The sequence below is a fragment of the Zea mays genome, chromosome 6 (assembly GCF_902167145.1).
Source record: "Zea mays cultivar B73 chromosome 6, Zm-B73-REFERENCE-NAM-5.0, whole genome shotgun sequence".
Taxonomy (NCBI): Eukaryota; Viridiplantae; Streptophyta; class Magnoliopsida; order Poales; family Poaceae; genus Zea; species Zea mays.
The window spans coordinates 139,957,940-139,973,843 of record NC_050101.1 but is presented as its reverse complement, the minus strand read 5'-3'; the positions used below and the strand labels follow the sequence as shown (position 1 = coordinate 139,973,843).

The 15,904-nt window shown below is 45.5% G+C and overlaps 1 protein-coding gene across 1 annotated transcript; it reads right to left on the bottom strand.

Moving 5' to 3' along the window:
• Window positions 1-13,681: 13,681 nt before the first annotated feature.
• Window positions 13,682-14,820, bottom strand: LOC100285296 (xylanase inhibitor protein 1). The gene has a single exon (NM_001158189.2). The coding sequence runs from the start codon at window positions 14,755-14,757 to the stop codon at window positions 13,786-13,788; it is 972 nt and encodes a 323-aa protein (NP_001151661.2). The 5' UTR covers window positions 14,758-14,820; the 3' UTR covers window positions 13,682-13,785.
• Window positions 14,821-15,904: the final 1,084 nt, after the last annotated feature.

The window sequence follows — 15,904 nt, the reverse complement described above, 5'->3', positions numbered from 1 at the left end:
CAAGACTAGATTGCTTTTCTAAAGAAATTCTATCCTTTAGCTCCGACATAGACCATTTAGCCTTTAATGGCTAGGTGTTGAACGCCAAGTGTTCCTAGCCAAGGTCTCGAGTCCCAACATGTATGTAGACAGCGTTGAAGTTGAAGGCAACCATAGCAGCCTGAGCCACAAAATCCATATAACAAGTTGACCTCTTAAGCCCGAAGGCATGCCTAATAGGTTTCTGAATCAAACTCTTAATATCCTCCCTTTCTTACAAATCCACCTTGACATAGAACCATCCCTTTGTCCACTGCTTCGACCATTTGCTACGGTAGGTGAGAACTAGAAATTGAGCTTCTTTTCGATAAGCAAAATTGTAGCAACCGAAGTTATTGTGAAGATGTTCTCTACCAAATGCCTTCGTCTAGTAGTGTAATTCATGGATCTAGAAAAACCATTTTGCGCTCGGCTCCACGTCATGGCTTTGTACAACCAAAATAAAAAGCCTCGTCCTCATAATTGAATTATGAGTAAGCTGATGCAAGTAAATGTTGAATCTTTTCAGCACCCCAACCATCATCTTATGTAGTGGAAACCGAAGCCCGACATTCAAAAAGCTTCAAAAAATTACCACTTCAGCTAACCTAAGTTTTAGTATGGTGTCTTCACCTCCAAGACAAACTAAGTCAATGTCACTTGTGCAATGTCTATTCTTCAATACTTCGATTTGACCAATTCTAATTGTTGACTTCCCGAAGATAATATGGCTCGCCATTTTTGGCCTAATGTCTTTGCTATTCTCTTCAATGTCTAAGTCTTCACTGTCATCATCAGACCCATCTGTTACACCAGCCACACTACCCCCGGTAACTTCAGTCAAGAGTGTGCTCTCACTCAACATCATCTCGTCAATAGTACCTAAAGCTTTCACTATACCAAATCAGAAGCCACCTTCTCTCCTGCCATCTCTATCCAAGCTAGAAGGTCACCTGCAAGACTCTAAGCGTTGTTAAGCAAAGGAGGGTTGAAGCAAGGTTTGGATGTGGAGAAAATTCAACAACATGATATGAAAAACAGTGAACGTTGTTCCCAGCAGCGCGAGTCTCGCTTCCTTTTATACAAAAAGTTTCCAAACTTGACAACTCACTCGCTGGGCTATGGACCCACCAACCAAACCTCCAATGAATGTATCTCATAATGAGCTTCGGGGAGGTGTTCTTTGGACCTTTGGCACAAGGCCTCCCAATTACATTTTTGCGGCCTAGGATCGATATAAAAAATGAACTAATTCCTCAAGGGGATACTATTGGGGGTAACTATTGTCGAAGACCCTCAAAACCCTATATTATCAAATTAAAAGAAATGGTTCTTGTTCCTTGCTAAGAAGTGAAGCTTCGTCAAAAGCAACATGTGAAACAAGATCCAAGAAGTTATTGTAAGGAAAATGGACCCGATCCATTTGGCTAAGTGATTTTGGTTTTTGATGATCAATATAACATGTGGACTAATGTTTTGCAAGTGTTTGTGTTTTATAGTTCACAGGATGCAAAGTGGATTGGACTGAGGCTTCGACGATGCAACACCTCAAAAGAAGACCTAAAAGATACATAGAAGACTCATAAATACTCAGCACAAGTCTAAGACATAAGACCAAAAGAGCCCAAGAAAAGAAGCTAGAAGAATCAAAGATTGGACTATCAGCCGATGCACCGGATCGATGTAGTGGCGCACTAGACCGTGTGCGCAGAGAGCTCTGCAAATAGTTCTCAGGCAGCTGGCACACCGAACCGAGGTCCAACGGCTAGTGGCCAATCGCTATCTGACATAGCGACATCGGACCACACGGGTGGCACACCAGACCATTACTGTAGCAGTAGATCTGTCAGATGCCAACAACTAGCTGACGTGGAGGGTCTAGACAAGCGGTCCAGTGTGCACCGAACAGGTCCAGTACATCGCAGACAAAACAAGCCGCTTTTCCTCTAACGACTATAATTGGATGGGGGCTCTATAAATACCCCCACCCTATCCAACCATTTGAAAGGTGTGGGAGCCCAAGCAACATACCAACACATGTGATACACATCTACAAGGCTTCTAACAACCAAGTGCTTAATAGAATCATTCGGTGATTAGCGTAGATGCTTTGTGAAGTCCTTATGTTAGTTAGACCACTATTGCACTTGCTCTAGGTTGTTTCTAGTTAGTTGAGTGAGGTTAGAAAACCCACAAACTCTTCAGCTCTAGCGTGAGCCGATGTATTTGTATCGATTGGGGTGAGAGTCTTGCGAGACCGCATCACTTGCGTTTGTGGTGTGGCTGCCACCATGTATCAGAGGGAATGAAGACCGATAGTGAAGACAGCGTGGAGCTTCCAAGAAGAGGCCGGAAGTGGAGCACCATTTGCGCTTGGAAAAGGCCCGCGGCTGTCTACAGAGTTACTCGACCGGGTGCTTGGCCTCGCGTGGGCTTCCCTTTGCATAGGGGCACCAACGAGGATTAGTTAGAACCTTGTGTGGTTCTGGATACCTCGGTAAAAATACTGATACGTCCATAGGAGTTTGCTTTCTCTACCCTTTGTCTTTAAGCTTCTGCGTTTACTTTAAGTACTTAAGTTTCAATCTCTATATTCCTAGTTTAAAATATTTAGAGTTGGAACTTAGGTTGCATAACTCCTTTTGCGGTAGAGATAGCAACAATTAGACAAAACCTAGCTTGCACATTATTTCTTAGTTATTTGCGTAGGTTTTGTTCTAAGGATTTATTTATGGCCTAGTTTAGAGTGAAAATTTGAAGTTCTAATTCGCCCCCTCTTAGGCGGCTCGATTCCTTTAAGCTATGAAGCTTTAGCTTCGCAAAATCGCCAAGAAGACATGAATCGAAGAAGATAGCTTCAGTCAGCGAGATTCCGCGGGCATCAACGTACAAAGCCAAAAAGGGAGAGAAAGAACCAAGGAGCTCGTTTAGGGAAGAAAAGACGACATTACTGAAAGGGAAATGTGCCCTTGGGCCATTTCTAAGTGTTTTGGTGATTTAGTGCCCAACACAAGTGCCTAAGTGTCAAATGGTGGACAAAGTACAAATCAAGTAAAAAGGTATGTTTCTCAGACTTAGTACATTGTTTTAGAGACTAATGTATTGTGTCTAAGTGCTGGAAACAGGAAAAGAACAATTGGAAATGTCTTGGCTCGAGCAGCCAAGACTCTGCTCAGTCTGAGAGCACCGGACAGTGTCCGGTGCGCCAGGCTGGCTCAGGCGAACTGGCCGCTCTCGGGAAGAATTTAACGGCGTACAGCTATAATTCATCGGACTGTCCGGTGTGCGCCGAACTGTCCGGTGAACCAACGGTCGGCCGGGCCAACGGTCGGCTGCGCGATCCGCGCGAGACACGTGGCCGAGCCAACGGTCGGGAGGGGGCACCGGACAGTGTCTGGTGCGCCAACGACTCCCAGGCGCCAACGGTCGGCTACGCCACAGAAGGAAAGAAATCTGCACCGGACAGTGTCCGGTGGTGCACCGGACTGTCCGGTGCGCCAGGCGACAGAAGGCAAGAATTGCCTTCCTGGAATGCTCTCAACGGCTCCTAGCTGCCTTGGGGCTATAAAAGGGACCCCTAGGCGCATGGAGGAGTACACCAAGCATTCTCTAAGCATTCCTAAGCACTAAGACATCGATTCTGCGCTTTTGATTCCTTGTGATAGCAATTAGAGCTCTAGTTGAGTTGTGAACTCATTGAGTTGTGTTGTGAGCTCTTGTTGCGATTTGTGTGCGTGGTGTTGCCGTGATTTCTTGTCTTGAGTGTGTTGCTCATCCCTCCCTTACTCCGTGCTTCTTTGTGATCATCTAAGTGTAAGGGCGAGAGGCTCCAAAGTGTGGAGATTCCTCGCAAACGGGATATAGTAAAGCAAGCAAAACACTGTGGTATTCAAGTGGGTCTTTGGACCGCTTGAGAGGGGTTTATTGCAACCCTCGTCCGTTGGGACGCCACAACGTGGAGTAGGCAAGCGTTGGTCTTGGCCGAACCACAAGATAAACCACTGTGCCATCTCTGTGATTGATCTCTTGTGGTTATTGTGTTTTGTTGAGACTCCTCTCTAGCCACTTGGCATTATTTGTGCTCACTCCTAATCAAGTTTTGTGAGGTAAATTTTAAGTTTTACAGGATCACCTATTCACCCCCCTCTAGGTGTTCTCAATTGGTATCGGAGCCGTTCTCTTCAAGAAAGGGACTAACCGCCTGAAGAGATGGATCCTAAGGGCAAGGGGATTGTGATCAATGATAAGGAGAAGGAGTCCTTCGTCAACGAGCCCAAGGATGACAAGCCTACCGACTCGGGCTCGGGCCACAAACGCAAAGATGGGAAGAAGAAGAAGACAAGACGCATCAAGGAGATTGTCTACTACGACGACAGCGATGAGTCCACTTCTTCCCAAAAGGACAACGACGACAACGACTACGACAAAAGAAAGACGGTTAATTGGAACTTTTCTTTCGATTACTCTCGTATTCCGCATCGCTCAAATGCACATTTGCTTTCCATCCCTCTTGGCAAACCTCCACACTTTGATGGGGAGGACTATGGATTTTGGAGTCACAAAATGCGTAGTCACCTGTTCTCTCTCCATCCAAGTATATGGGAGATTGTTGAGAATGGAATGAAATTTGATAGCTCGGATAGTCCTATATTCATTAATGAACAGATTCATAAGAATGCACAAGCTACTACTGTGTTGTTAGCCTCTTTGTGCAGGGACGAGTACCATAAGGTGAGCGGCTTAGACAATGCCAAGCAGATCTGGGACACCCTCAGGATCTCACATGAGGGGAACGACGTCACCTTACTCACCAAAATGGAGTTGGTGGAGGGCGAGCTTGGAAGATTCGCAATGATCAGGGGAGAGGAGCCAACCCAAACATACAACTGGCTCAAGACCCTCATCAACAAGATAAGGAGCTACGGAAGCACACGATGGACAGACCACGACGTTGTTCGTCTAATGCTAAGATCCTTTACTGTACTTGATCCACATTTGGTGAACAATATCCGTGAAAATCCTAGGTACACCAAGATGTCGCCCGAAGAAGTTCTTGGGAAATTTGTAAGCGGGCGAATGATGATCAAGGAGGCGAGATATGTCGACGACGCGTTGAACGGTCCAATCCATGAGCCTCAACCCATTGCTCTCAAGGCAACGAGGAGCAAGGAGGCGCTACCTAGCAAGGTGGCGCAAGTCGAGGCGGCCGGGCTCAATGATGAAGAGATGGCCCTCATCATCAAACGCTTCAAGACGGCGCTAAAGGGTCGCAAGGGGCAGCCAAGCAAGACCAAGACAAAGGGGAAGCGTTCATGCTTCAAATGTGGTAAGGTTGGTCATTTTATTGCTAACTGTCCCGATAATGATAGTGACTAGGAACAAGGGAACAAGAGGGAGAAGAAGAAGAACTATAAGAAGGCAAAAGGCGAGGCGCATCTGGGCAAGGAGTAGGACTCGGATTGTTCGTTGTCCGACTCCGACAAAGAAGGACTCGCCGCCACTGCCTTCAACAAGTCATCCCTCTTCCCCAACGAGCATCACACTTGCCTCATGGCAAGGGAAAAGAAGGTTTATGCATCCGGGGGTTCAAGCTGGATTATCGACAGCGGATGCACAAACCATATGACGGGGGAGAAGAAGATGTTCACATCCTACGTCAAGAACAAGGATCCCCAAGATTCAATCATATTCGGTGATGGGAATCAAGGCAAGGTGAAAGGCTTAGGCAAAATTGCAATCTCAAATGAGCACTCTATTTCTAATGTATTTTTAGTTGAGTCTCTTGGATATAATTTGCTATATGTTAGTCGATTATGCAATATGGGATATAACTGTTTATTCACTAATGTAGATGTGTCTGTCTTCAGAAGAAGTGATGGTTCATTAGCCTTTAAGGGTGTATTAGACGGCAAACTTTACTTAGTTGATTTTGCAAAAGAGGAGGCTGGTCTAGATGCATGCTTAATTGCTAAGACTAGCATGGGCTGGCTGTGGCATCGCCGCTTAGCTCATGTGGGGATGAAGAACCTTCACAAGCTTCTAAAGGAAGAACATGTGATAGGTTTAACTAATGTGCAATTCGAAAAGGATAGACCTTGTGCAGCTTGTCAAGCAGGCAAATAGGTGGGAAGCTCTCATCACACCAAAAATGTGATGACCACATCAAGATGATAAGCAGGAGGCGTGTGATCAAGGGGGAGCACAAGATGATCTTGCAATGGAGGAAGAAGCGCAACCGGCACCTCCAACCCAAGTTCGAGCGATGATTCAAAGGGATCATCCCGTCGACCAAATTTTGGGTGACATTAGCAAGGGAGTAACTACTCGATCTCGATTAGTTAATTTTTGTGAGCATTACTCCTTTGTCTCTTCTATTGAGCCTTTCAGGGTAGAAGAGGCCTTGCTAGATCCAGACTGGGTGTTGGCCATGCAGGAGGAGCTCAACAACTTCAAAAGAAATGAAGTTTGGACACTGGTGCCTCGTCCCAAGCAAAATGTTGTGGGAACCAAGTGGGTGTTCCGCAACAAACAAGACGAGCACGGGGTGGTGACAAGGAACAAGGCACGACTTGTGGCAAAAGGTTATGCCCAAGTCGCAGGTTTGGACTTTGAGGAGACTTTTGCTCCTGTGGCTAGGCTAGAGTCCATTCGCATTTTGCTAGCATATGCCGCTCACCATTCTTTCAGGTTGTTCCAAATGGATGTGAAGAGCGCTTTCCTCAACGGGCCAATCAAGGAGGAGGTGTACGTGGAGCAACCCCCTGGCTTCGAGGATGAACGGTACCCCGACCACGTGTGTAAGCTCTCTAAGGCGCTCTATGGACTTAAGCAAGCCCCAAGAGCATGGTATGAATGCCTTAGAGACCTTTTAATTGCTAATGCTTTCAAGGTTGGGAAAGTCGATCCAACTCTTTTTACTAAGACTTGTGATGGTGATCTTTTTGTGTGCCAAATTTATGTCGATGACATAATATTTGGTTCTACTAACCAAAAGTCTTGTGAAGAGTTTAGCAGGGTGATGACTCAGAAATTCGAGATGTCGATGATGGGCGAGTTAAGCTACTTCTTTGGGTTCCAAGTGAGGCAACTCAAGGATGGAACCTTCATCTCTCAAACCAAGTACACGCAAGACTTGATCAAGCGGTTTGGGATGAAGGACGCCAAGCCCGCAAAGACTCCGATGGGAACCGACGGACACACCGACCTCAACAAAGGAGGTAAGTCCGTTGATAAAAAAGCATACTGGTCTATGATAGGGTCTTTACTTTATTTATGTGCTAGTAGACCGGATATTATGCTTAGCGTTTGCATGTGTGCTAGATTTCAATCCGATCCTAAGGAGTGTCACTTAGTGGCTGTGAAGCGAATTCTTAGATATTTAGTCGCTACGCCTTGTTTCGGGATCTGGTATCCAAAGGGGTCTACCTTTGACTTGATTGGATATTCAGACTCCGACTATGCTGGGTGTAAGGTCGATAGGAAGAGTACATCGAGGACGTGCCAATTCTTAGGAAGGTCCCTGGTGTCATGGAGTTCTAAGAAACAAACCTCTGTTGCCCTATCCACCGCTGAGGCCGAGTACGTTGCCGCAGGACAGTGTTGCGCGCAACTACTTTGGATGAGGCAAACCCTCAGGGACTTTGGCTACAATCTGAGCAAAGTCCCACTCCTATGTGATAATGAGAGTGCTATCCGCATGGCGGATAATCCTGTTAAACACAGCCGCACAAAGCACATAGACATCCGGCATCACTTTTTGAGAGACCACCAGCAAAAGGGAGATATCGAAGTGTTTCATGTTAGCTCCGAGAACCAGCTAGCCGATATCTTTACCAAGCCTTTAGATGAGAGACCTTTTGCAAGTTGCGTAGTGAGCTAAATGTCTTAGATTCGCGGAACTTGGATTGATTTATAGCATACATGTGTTTATGCCTTTGATCATGTTCCTTTTGCATTGTGTTGTTTATTTATGGTGCTCAAGTTGTACATGCACTCCCCGGACCTCACAAGTCCTTTGCAAGTGATGCACAAATTTAGGGGGAGATGTGCTACAACTTGACCCTTTGAGAATAACTGTGTGCTTGAGTTTGCCTGATTTAGTCTCAAAGGAGGATTGAAAGGGAAAAGGTGAACTTGGACCATGCAAGACTTCCACTGCACTCCGATGAACGAGTAACTTCTTCCAAGTTCATCTTAGTACTCTTATTACCTTTTACTCTTAGTTGAAGATTTTTGGTGAGGCAATGGGGTTAAAGGGCCATAATTGATCCCGTTTTGGTGCTTGATGCCAAAGGGGGAGAAAATAAGGCTAAAGCAATAAATGGATCAGCTACCACTCAAGCATTCGCCAGAGAAGGAAAGTAGTAGAGTTAGAGTTTTTGTTTGTCAAAATACTCTTATTTGCCTCTTAGTGTCAAAAGTTGGTCTCTTGTGGGGAGAAGGTTTAATTATGGAAAAAGGGGGAGTTTTTGAATCCTCGATCAATTTCTCGTAAAATATCTCTCTTTATGTTTCAACATGTGTGTTTGATTTAGAGATAGGAAATTGAGTTTGATTTGCAAAAACAAACCAAGTGGTAGCAAAGAATGATCCATATATGCCAAATTTGATTCAAAACAAATTTGAGTTCTTATTTGAATCGTTTTTGTACTTGTTCTACTTGCTTTATGTTGTGTTGGCATAAATCACCAAAAAGGGGAGATTGAAAGGGAAATGTGCCCTTGGGCCATTTCTAAGTGTTTTGGTGATTTAGTGCCCAACACAAGTGCCTAAGTGTCAAATGGTGGACAAAGTACAAATCAAGTAAAAATGTATGTTTCTCAGACTTAGTACATTGTTTTAGAGACTAATGTATTGTGTCTAAGTGCTGGAAACAGGAAAAGAACAATTGGAAATGTCTTGGCTCGAGCAGCCAAGACTCTGCTCAGTCTGGGAGCACCGGACTGTCCGGTGGTGCACCGGACAGTGTCCGGTGCGCCAGGCTGGCTCAGGCGAACTGGCCGCTCTCAGAAAGAATTTAACGGCGTACGACTATAATTCATCGGACTGTCCGGTGTGCACCGGACTGTCCGGTGAACCAACGGTCGGCTGCGCGATCCGTGCGAGACACGTGGCCGAGCCAACGGTCGGGAGGGGGCACCGGACTGTCCGGTGTGCACCGGACAGTGTCCGGTGCGCCAACGACTCCCAGGCGCCAACGGTCGGCTACGCCACAGAAGGAAAGAAATCTGCACCGGACTGTCCGGTGCGCCAGGCGACAGAAGGCAAGAATTGCCTTCCTGGAATGCTCTCAACGGCTCCTAGCTGCCTTGGGGCTATAAAAGAGACCCCTAGGCGCATGGAGGAGTACACCAAGCATTCTCTAAGCATTCCTAAGCACTAAGACATCGATTTCGCGCTTTTGATTCCTTGCGATAGCAATTAGAGCTCTAGTTGAGTTGTGAACTCATTGAGTTGTGTTGTGAGCTCTTGTTGCGATTTGTGTGCGTGGTGTTGCCGTGATTTCTTGTCTTGAGTGTGTTGCTCATCCCTCCCTTACTCCGTGCTTCTTTGTGATCATCTAAGTGTAAGGGCGAGAGGCTCCAAAGTGTGGAGATTCCTCGCAAACGGGATATAGTAAAGCAAGCAAAACACCGTGGTATTCAAGTGGGTCTTTGGACCGCTTGAGAGGGGTTGATTGCAACCCTCGTCCGTTGGGACGCCACAACGTGGAGTAGGCAAGCGTTGGTCTTGGCCGAACCACGGGATAAACCACTGTGCCATCTCTGTGATTGATCTCTTGTGGTTATTGTGTTTTGTTGAGACTCCTCTCTAGCCACTTGGCATTATTTGTGCTAACTCCTAATCAAGTTTTGTGAGGTAAATTTCAAGTTTTACAGGATCACCTATTCACCCCCCCCCCTCTAGGTGCTCTCAATTACCCCCATATGATTTAAGATTCATGTGACATGCTTTTAATTTCATACGAAGTTGTATATTACTACTATAAATAGAGGAACAATGCCATGCATTAGGGACAATTTTCTTTGGAGTCCATGAGCATTGATACGCTCCGCCTCTGAAGGTACCATCTGATACCTCTAAGCTTTTATCCGTGAAGCCGAAAGTCTACCTGTAATTATTCATGATATTGTAAGAATGAAGTAAATCCTATAAAGTAGTAAGATGAGTAAATTGTTTCAGTCTTTATATTTTTTGATAACTAATACCATAAAATGTTATGTTTCCATCTTTTCCCTTTGATTGGCTCTAAAATATAAGTCAAGTAAAGGAAGAAACGTAAGATGTTCTCATTTGTGTTGTCTTGTTTCTGATACCCACTAGAAACCAAAAACAAGTAACCAACATGTTATATATAGGTATAAAATATTTCTCGGTTCCTTTTTTATTCCATCATAAGTACAAATCTAGAATGAGAAATTGACTATTTTGTTCTTTGTATATGTGTAGGCGTGACAATAGGCTCTAAAGTTTACACTATAAAATTTAAGAATCGGGTCGGATAAGGATCGTGCTCTATTTCTATTAATTTTTGAACTAAATTAATTTAGGACCCTAATAAATTATGAAGAAGCATTTAGATTGCGATCCATTACCACCCCTTTATACAGTGGCGGAGCACAAACCAAAATCAAGGTATGGCAGTGAACTGTGAACAAAACATATTGCACTAAAAGCTAAAAGAAAAGCTCGGTAAAAAAACACTAAGTACCTCAATGCACTATACCTCTAATCCTCTGTTCCACTAATCCTCACTTCCTCAATGCTTAATTATGTGCACTATATTGTGCTGTCTGTGCATAGGCTGAAACTGACAGCCTCACTGGTCACCAGCAGTCTGAAAGGGGGCACACAGGGAGACGTTGTGGCGGCGGCTGGCAAGGCGCGGACAAGCTCCGGAGGAAAGCTACAACCCACCGCCATGGACGAGCTCGGGGCAGACCGGGAACAATGGAAGCTAGGAAGCCTGGGAACAACGGTATGAGGTGGGAGCCTGGGAACAGTGGAAGCTAGGGGTGGGCATTTTTTACCGTAAACCGAAAACCGAACCGAACCGAAATTTCGGTTTTTTTGGTAATTCGGTTCGGTTTCGGTTTTTAGATCTGAGAATTTTGGTATTCGTAATCGGTTTTCACCGTATACCGAACCGAAATACCAAAAAAACCGAATACCAAACTTTATGAATTGAAAATTTTGACTATTTGATTATGTAAACTAATGTGTAATGCAATCAAATTGTTATTCACTTATTTGTATGTGATGTATGATATATCTTGAAATATCTATACCTATATAATTTTTACTTTTTAAAATTATGTGTAATGTGTTGTCTTGTAGCCTTCTTAAGTATAAGTTTGGTATTCGGTTTTTACCAAAAAACCGAAGTAAAAAACCGAAACCGAACTTATCGGTTTTCATTTTCTAGAAAACCGATCGGTTTCTAATATTTGGAAAACCGAAGTTTTTTAAAACCAAAAAACCGAACCGAAATTCCAAAAAAAAAACCGAATGCCCAGCCCTAGTGGAAGCTAGGAACGGTGGCTAGCCGCAGAAGCCAAGAGAAGCTGGTGGGCGGTGGTTGGCTGACTGGTGACGGCGCCGGAGCTGTGAGAGTGGGAACGGATGAATGATGATGGCGGCTGCGGAAGCGTGCTGGCGACTGCATGCGAGACGGGTCCGCGGATGGGCCTGGACGCTTAAAACTAGGGTTTACTGCTTCGGTGGGCTGGACCGAGGTATGGCGGAGGCCATACTTCGCCATAACGGGCCCTCCGCCCCTGCCTTTATATGTGTGGATCTCTTACGTTTTATCCTTGAACAATTGTCAAGTCAAAAGAAATGAAAGGAATACTCCTTATTAGACCATGTCCAGTAGTTCACTCATATGGTCACCTAAAACATTATTTTACACTATAGACTGCACTGTTCATAGAGTGGAGTTTCATATGAGTATGTAGATGTGTAAGCTGCTAGAGATAGCCTTATTAGGACATGTGTAACCTAGATACTCTCTTCTATCCCATAAAATAAGGCGTGCATGTTTTAATAAAAGCCAACATTTTAAAACTTTGACCGATAATTCAGCAAAAAATAATATATATATTTGAGTATGCATATTATATACTTGAATTTGTATTAAAAATATTTTAATATGATGTTTAATTTATATTTGTTGATGATTTATTTTGAAACAAATTAATGGGCAAAGTCTCACTCTAGAGACTTTGCCAAAAATTATATGCCTTATTTTATAGGATGAAGGAAGTATTATGTTGTGCGGTTCTCTAAACACAAGATTCTCTGAGCACCATAACAGTAAACAACACCATTTCTGACACTTGCTACAAGGGTATCTAACATCGGTTTCAGTCTCAGACCGAGCAAAAGCATGGTCGAGAAACGCGTTAGTCTTGGCAATCCACTCACTTGATAGAGCACATCTTTTCTTCCAACCTTCATACATTCATTGACGATCCTGCTGATACGAGATTAACTTGATTAGTTAAGTAAATCACGCCCCTACATCTATAGGAAAGGATAGGTCTTAAACCCACCCAGGAGTGACTGATGAGCCCGTGTTTATGACAAGACACGTGCTCGTGCGAAATTTCGAAAGCACAACCCCGCTGTTCTCCACTAGCATGCCTGAAAATTGTGCAATTGGATAACAGAGGGGTTATGCTGCCAAAACTACGCAGGAACACATGCCTTTGTCATAAACACGGGCTATGTCGATCACCCCGAGACTGTCCAATAAAGGGATAATTACTGTCCAACACAGCTCACATGCGTCGCATGTGAGGTTTGTAGGCCCAAAACGGGTGACGTCTAGGTTTCGTTTATTTACACTAGAATATACTACAAATAACTAAAACCATCGTAAATATCACCTAGTTAAACTAATAAACTACACTAATACAATATTATATAGAAAAATTATTTCACGGGACCCTAAATCATATAAAATGACCTTATTTTCGAGGGCATAATAATTACCCTCAAAAATTAAAAGTTTAAATTATATAGGCGCCACTAAATGAAATAAAACAACATAATTTAATTACATAATAAACTCAGGACGTCGGACATAACAAACTAAACATAACTATTAGTAAACAATATATATGCATATACAAAATTATACTAAAATTTACAAAATTACTCACTTAGCGGCATCGGGGGCGGTGGCGGAGGCGGGGGTGGCGCCACGGTGTTGGGGGTGTTAGCGGGGGTGGTCGCGGGCGACACCGGGCCGGCGCGGGCGGTGTTGGGGGTGGCGGTCGGTGCGGGCTCCGGCGGCGTGGAAGGGCGTCGGCGGCATCGGGGACGGAGACGGCGGGCGACGGCCGGCGCGAGTCGGCTTGAACGAACGAAATGAAACAAAACGGCGTGGGCTGACTGGATGAAAACTTCTTACATCCAACGGCTTTGTTGGCGGCCGTTGGACATAAGGCTATGTCCGACGGCTAGTCTGACAGCCATCGGATATAGCCACTTATGTACGACGGCCAGGTATAGCCATCCGATATAACTCTATGTCCGACAACTGCCTTGGAGGCCGTCGGATATAAGACGGCCGAAACCTTTGCCATTTTTCTGTAGTGCACTACATATATCTAAGAAACTTCATTCAATGTATTTATGTTGTATAAGTGGAACTGTATTTTAGACATAAAGAAACATTCGATTATCACGAAAGTCTCTTGTGTTTATTTATACTTGCACCTTATACGAATTATTTACGTGGTTTATACATGCGCTATGCACTTAGTTAACACAGCCAGCATAGCTGCAAGCCGCCCAGCCCTTGACGGCGCCGCTGTATCCGGTCCTGTTGTCGGTGAACCTATTCCAGACCATGACGCCACCATAGTTGGGCGCCTTCTGCACCTTGGGCAGCAGATCGTAGTAGAGGTATTTGAGGTAGACCTCAACGGGGGGCGGCGCGTGGTCCGGCACGCCGCTCTCGGCCGCGGCGAGCCCCACGTAAAGCTGGCTCTTGGGGTACCTCGCCGTCCACTTGCTCCACTGGTCCACGACGCCGGACACGTCGCCGTTCTTGTACGAGCACTTGTCGGCGTCGCCGTAGAAGCGGACGTGGATGCGCTCGAACAGCCCCGTCCGCAGCGCCCGCGCCATGGGGTCGTCGGGCGGGAACGCGCACCGCGGCGTCGCCGTCAGCCGTACGTACTTCGTCGTGGCGTGGTAGTACATGCTGTTGAAGTAGTCGAGACGGCGCGCGAGCTCGTCGTAGTGGTCGCCCGGTGCGCTGTGGTCGTCGATGTAGAAGTCGATGCCGTTGACCGCCGCGTCACCGAAGGGGCGGGGCACGTCGCTGTTGCCGCCGCCGAGGAACGCGTTCCACAGGTTGTCCGCGACGGCCTCCGCGGACGCGGAGGAAGGGATGGAGTAGTGGTTTCCCCCGCCGCCGATGGAGAGGAAGACCGGGATGCCCAGGGACTGGCAGTGCTTGATGTCGGCGCCGACGCCGTCCAGCGGGTGGCCGGAGAGGTCGAGGGCGTAGCGGCCGTGGCCGAACACGCTGTAGAAGGAGATGATGACGGTGTTGTAGAGCCCGGTGTCGCAGGCCTCACGCAGTGTGCCCTCCTCCTTGTTCCGGCCCCAGAAGACGGTGAGCTCGCCTGTTCGCTTGGCCACGGCCGTGTCGGCGAGGCAGGACAGGAGGAGCACGGAGGCCAGCACGAGGATACACCATGAATTGCGTCCGAACGACGACATGACGCCCTTCTCTTCTCCCAGATCGGTATCGCAAATTCTCAATACCGAATTCGCAAGTTCTATGTTTTCTGCTGGTCTCTCTCTCCATATATATAGAGAGAGATTGCATGACGCATCAGCAACTTGGTTTGGCATACACGAGTACACGAGTCAGAGAGAGGTACATTCAACGCAGAGTTGGTCGTTCCTTGTGTGCTGTCGGTCGAATTCATGAGAAACAGGGTGCAGCGGTAGGCGGGGTCGCAACCAGCTGGGCAGCAAAACAGGGGAACGAATGTATTCCGAGGGATTCATGCACTATCAGACATTGTAGCCTGTCAGCTCCAATCTGATTGATTAGGGCTTGTTCGGTTATTCCCAAAACACATGGATTGGATGGGATTGGAAAAAAATGAGAAGAAGTTTGACTTGTTTGGGTTTTAAACCCATCCAATCCCACTCAATCCACATGGATTGAGAGCTAACCGAACAAGCCCTTAGGTGGATGACCCAACTATAGTCCTAAAAGAGCATCTCCTCCACGGTAATTCTCTACGACCATCCATATTCATCTCCGTTTATGTTTGCATCAGCTAAAACAGCCGGCCCTTCATTTAATAATCGAGGGCAAGCTTCTGAATCCGTAAAGTTAGTTAACGTTAATCAGTAAAAATACAAAAAAAAATCACATCACTGCAGCATATTCAGACAAAAAAAAAATCTAAACCATATCGCTATGGGAACGGGGTCCAATGCATCTACATTCCATTGAGGCAATAGGCAAGCCAGGGATGCATCCTATTGAAAACCATGACGTCTCGATTTTGAATCTCTACCCCTGTATATTCTACCACTTAGGAGGTGTTTGGTTTCTAGGGACTAATGTTTAGTCCCTTTATTTTGTTCCATTTTAGTATATAAATTGACAAATATAGAAACTAAAATAAAGTTTTAGTTTCTATATTTGATAATTTTGTAACTAAAGTGGAATAAAATGTAGAGACTAAAAATTAGTCCCTAGAAACCAAACACCCCCTTAAAACAACACTAGATCCACGCAACAAATTAACTCCAGTCATCTTCCACCATTAAAATCAATACTCACGATCGTTCCATTTATCTCCTCCCTCCTCCCTCAATCATATCCAACGGTCTCTGTTTTGTGGAT

Coding starts and splice junctions, on each gene's coding strand:
- LOC100285296 (NM_001158189.2), bottom strand. CDS start 14,757: ATGTCGTCGTTCGGACGCAATTCATGGTGTATCCTCGTGCTGGCCTCC.